Here is a 1,975-nt window from a genome sequence, read left to right on the forward strand (position 1 = left end):
CCCGCGCGCAGCAGTCTCCAGTCCTGGCTCGCCTCCTCGCCCTCCGCCCATCCTGGGAGACCTCGACCTGTCCAGGCGAGAGGGAAAGGAGTGGAACTGCGCCCCTTCCCCTGCATCCCTAATGGTCACTGCCCTTCTCCAGAGGCTCCTGTGTCCTCTCATTCGGGAAGCAGGCACTTACGAGTGAACACAAGCCAGCCAAAGGGAGGCTGAGGGCGGCGACGTCCTCTAAAGTTGTGCTCCGGACTGGTCTGCGGCGGTCCTCCCCGCCGCGCGTGCCTAACGTTTCCTTGAACCGAATGAAATGTAGGGAAACTTAACATCCCTGGGAAAGCGGGGGTGGGGGTGGCCTCAACCCAGTCTCCGGGCCACAGGCGGGGGTCTCAGGCAACTGGCGGCGGCCGCGGCCACCCGGGCCATGGCGTCCCACCCACAGCCCCCGGCCCTGTTCTGTCCGCGTGGTCCTCGCGAGGCCGCGGGTGCTCAGATGAGCGGGAAGCGGCCCTCGCCGCCGCCGTCGGACTCCCCAGCGCCGCCACCTCGCGGGCGGCCGAGTACTGACACGGGCAACACGACCTCCCCGGGACTGAGCTGCTGCAGCCGCATGGACTCCTCGTAGGTGGGCAAGTACTTGACCTCCTCGTAGCTGGGCAGCTGCAGGAAGACCGGCGACACCACGCGCAGCTCGTGCTCCGAGGCGCAGGAGGGGGCCGAGCGTCCGCCGCCGGCCCGGCCCCGGCCGCCGCCGCCGCCACTGTCCAGCAGCGAGTCCTGAGAGCCCGCGGCCACCTCGTCGCGCAGCAGCTCGGGCGAGTCGTCGTCCTCGTCGTCGGGCGGCCCCGCAGCCCCCGGCTGCCCGGCGCCCCCCGGTGGCCCCGGCCGCGCCTGCCCGCGAGGGTACCTGCGTGGGCTGGGGCAGATGATGCGCTGCAGGAAGTAGCCGATGGCGAAGAGCACCAGCAGGATGAGCAGCCCCGAGAGCTTGCGGACGAACCAGCCCACGTTGTCGAGGAAGGCGTGCAGCGGTAGCTTGCAGCAGCGCACCGCGGTGGCGTTGGCCGCGTCGCAGCAGCGCTCCCGCTCGCCGCACGCCAGCTCCGCGCAGCCCCCGCCGCCCCGCGAGGGCGCCACCAGCGCCAGGGCCAGCAGCAGCAGCAGCGGCAGCATTGGTGGCGGCGCGGGAGCCACCGACACGCCTTCGGCCGTGATCCCGGGTCCCCACATGGCCGGCGCGTACCGTCGCTAGGGTCCGGGGCGGGAGGTCCGTCTGTCCGCTTGTCCGTCGGCCCCTCCCCTGGCGCTCCGATCGGGTCCTGTGCGCCGCCTCCCGCGCGCCTGCTACCTGCGGCCGGAGCAGTGCTCACTCGGCCACGCTTGGGCGGAAGGAGGAGCCCGAGGCGCGCCGAAGCTGCGGGAGGCGGCCGCTTCCCGCCGCCCGAACTGCCTCTTGAGCTTCTGACCTCAACCCCGTGCTTCCAGTCGCCCCGGACGGGCGCTGGGCGTCCGGAACCGCCCAAGATGGCAGAGGCAGCCTGCGTGGGGCTGCCCTGGGCATCTTGGCTCCGGCCGGCCGCGCTCGTCCAAGCCCCTCTTGATACTCTCCGGGGCTGGAAGGGTTAACGCTCTGCGCGCAGCCTGGGAGCCCCCTGATCTTGATTAATTCAGCAGTCGCACTCTTCCCAGCCACACGGGCGGGGGCCCTTGCTAGCGTAGGTGTCTCAGTTTTAAGTGATTGAATTTCCCCAGGAATGTTATTTAAATTGACTTGCGACTGGGATTCGTTTACCCTCCTTCTTGTGATCTTTCTGATTAAAAATGGATGATGACCAATAAAGGCTAGCTCAACCCCGCCGCGGTCCCAGAGCTTGGGGGGGTTGGGGACCGCAGGATGGTTCTCCCTTCAGGCAAATCCAGAGGGCTGGGAATCCAGTACCCCCAGTAGATCTCCAGAGCACGTAGAGAATTCTTCCAAGAG

General features: G+C 68.5%; 1 protein-coding gene across 1 annotated transcript; it reads right to left on the reverse strand.

The window, feature by feature from the left end:
- Positions 1-390: 390 nt before the first annotated feature.
- C1H3orf80 (chromosome 1 C3orf80 homolog) lies at positions 391-1,312 on the reverse strand. The gene has a single exon (XM_027542478.1). The coding sequence runs from the start codon at positions 1,222-1,224 to the stop codon at positions 484-486; it is 741 nt and encodes a 246-aa protein (XP_027398279.1). The 5' UTR covers positions 1,225-1,312; the 3' UTR covers positions 391-483.
- Between the last annotated feature and the right edge of the window lie 663 nt (positions 1,313-1,975).

Source organism: Bos indicus x Bos taurus, chromosome 1, assembly GCF_003369695.1.
Source record: "Bos indicus x Bos taurus breed Angus x Brahman F1 hybrid chromosome 1, Bos_hybrid_MaternalHap_v2.0, whole genome shotgun sequence".
Taxonomy (NCBI): domain Eukaryota; kingdom Metazoa; phylum Chordata; class Mammalia; order Artiodactyla; family Bovidae; genus Bos; species Bos indicus x Bos taurus.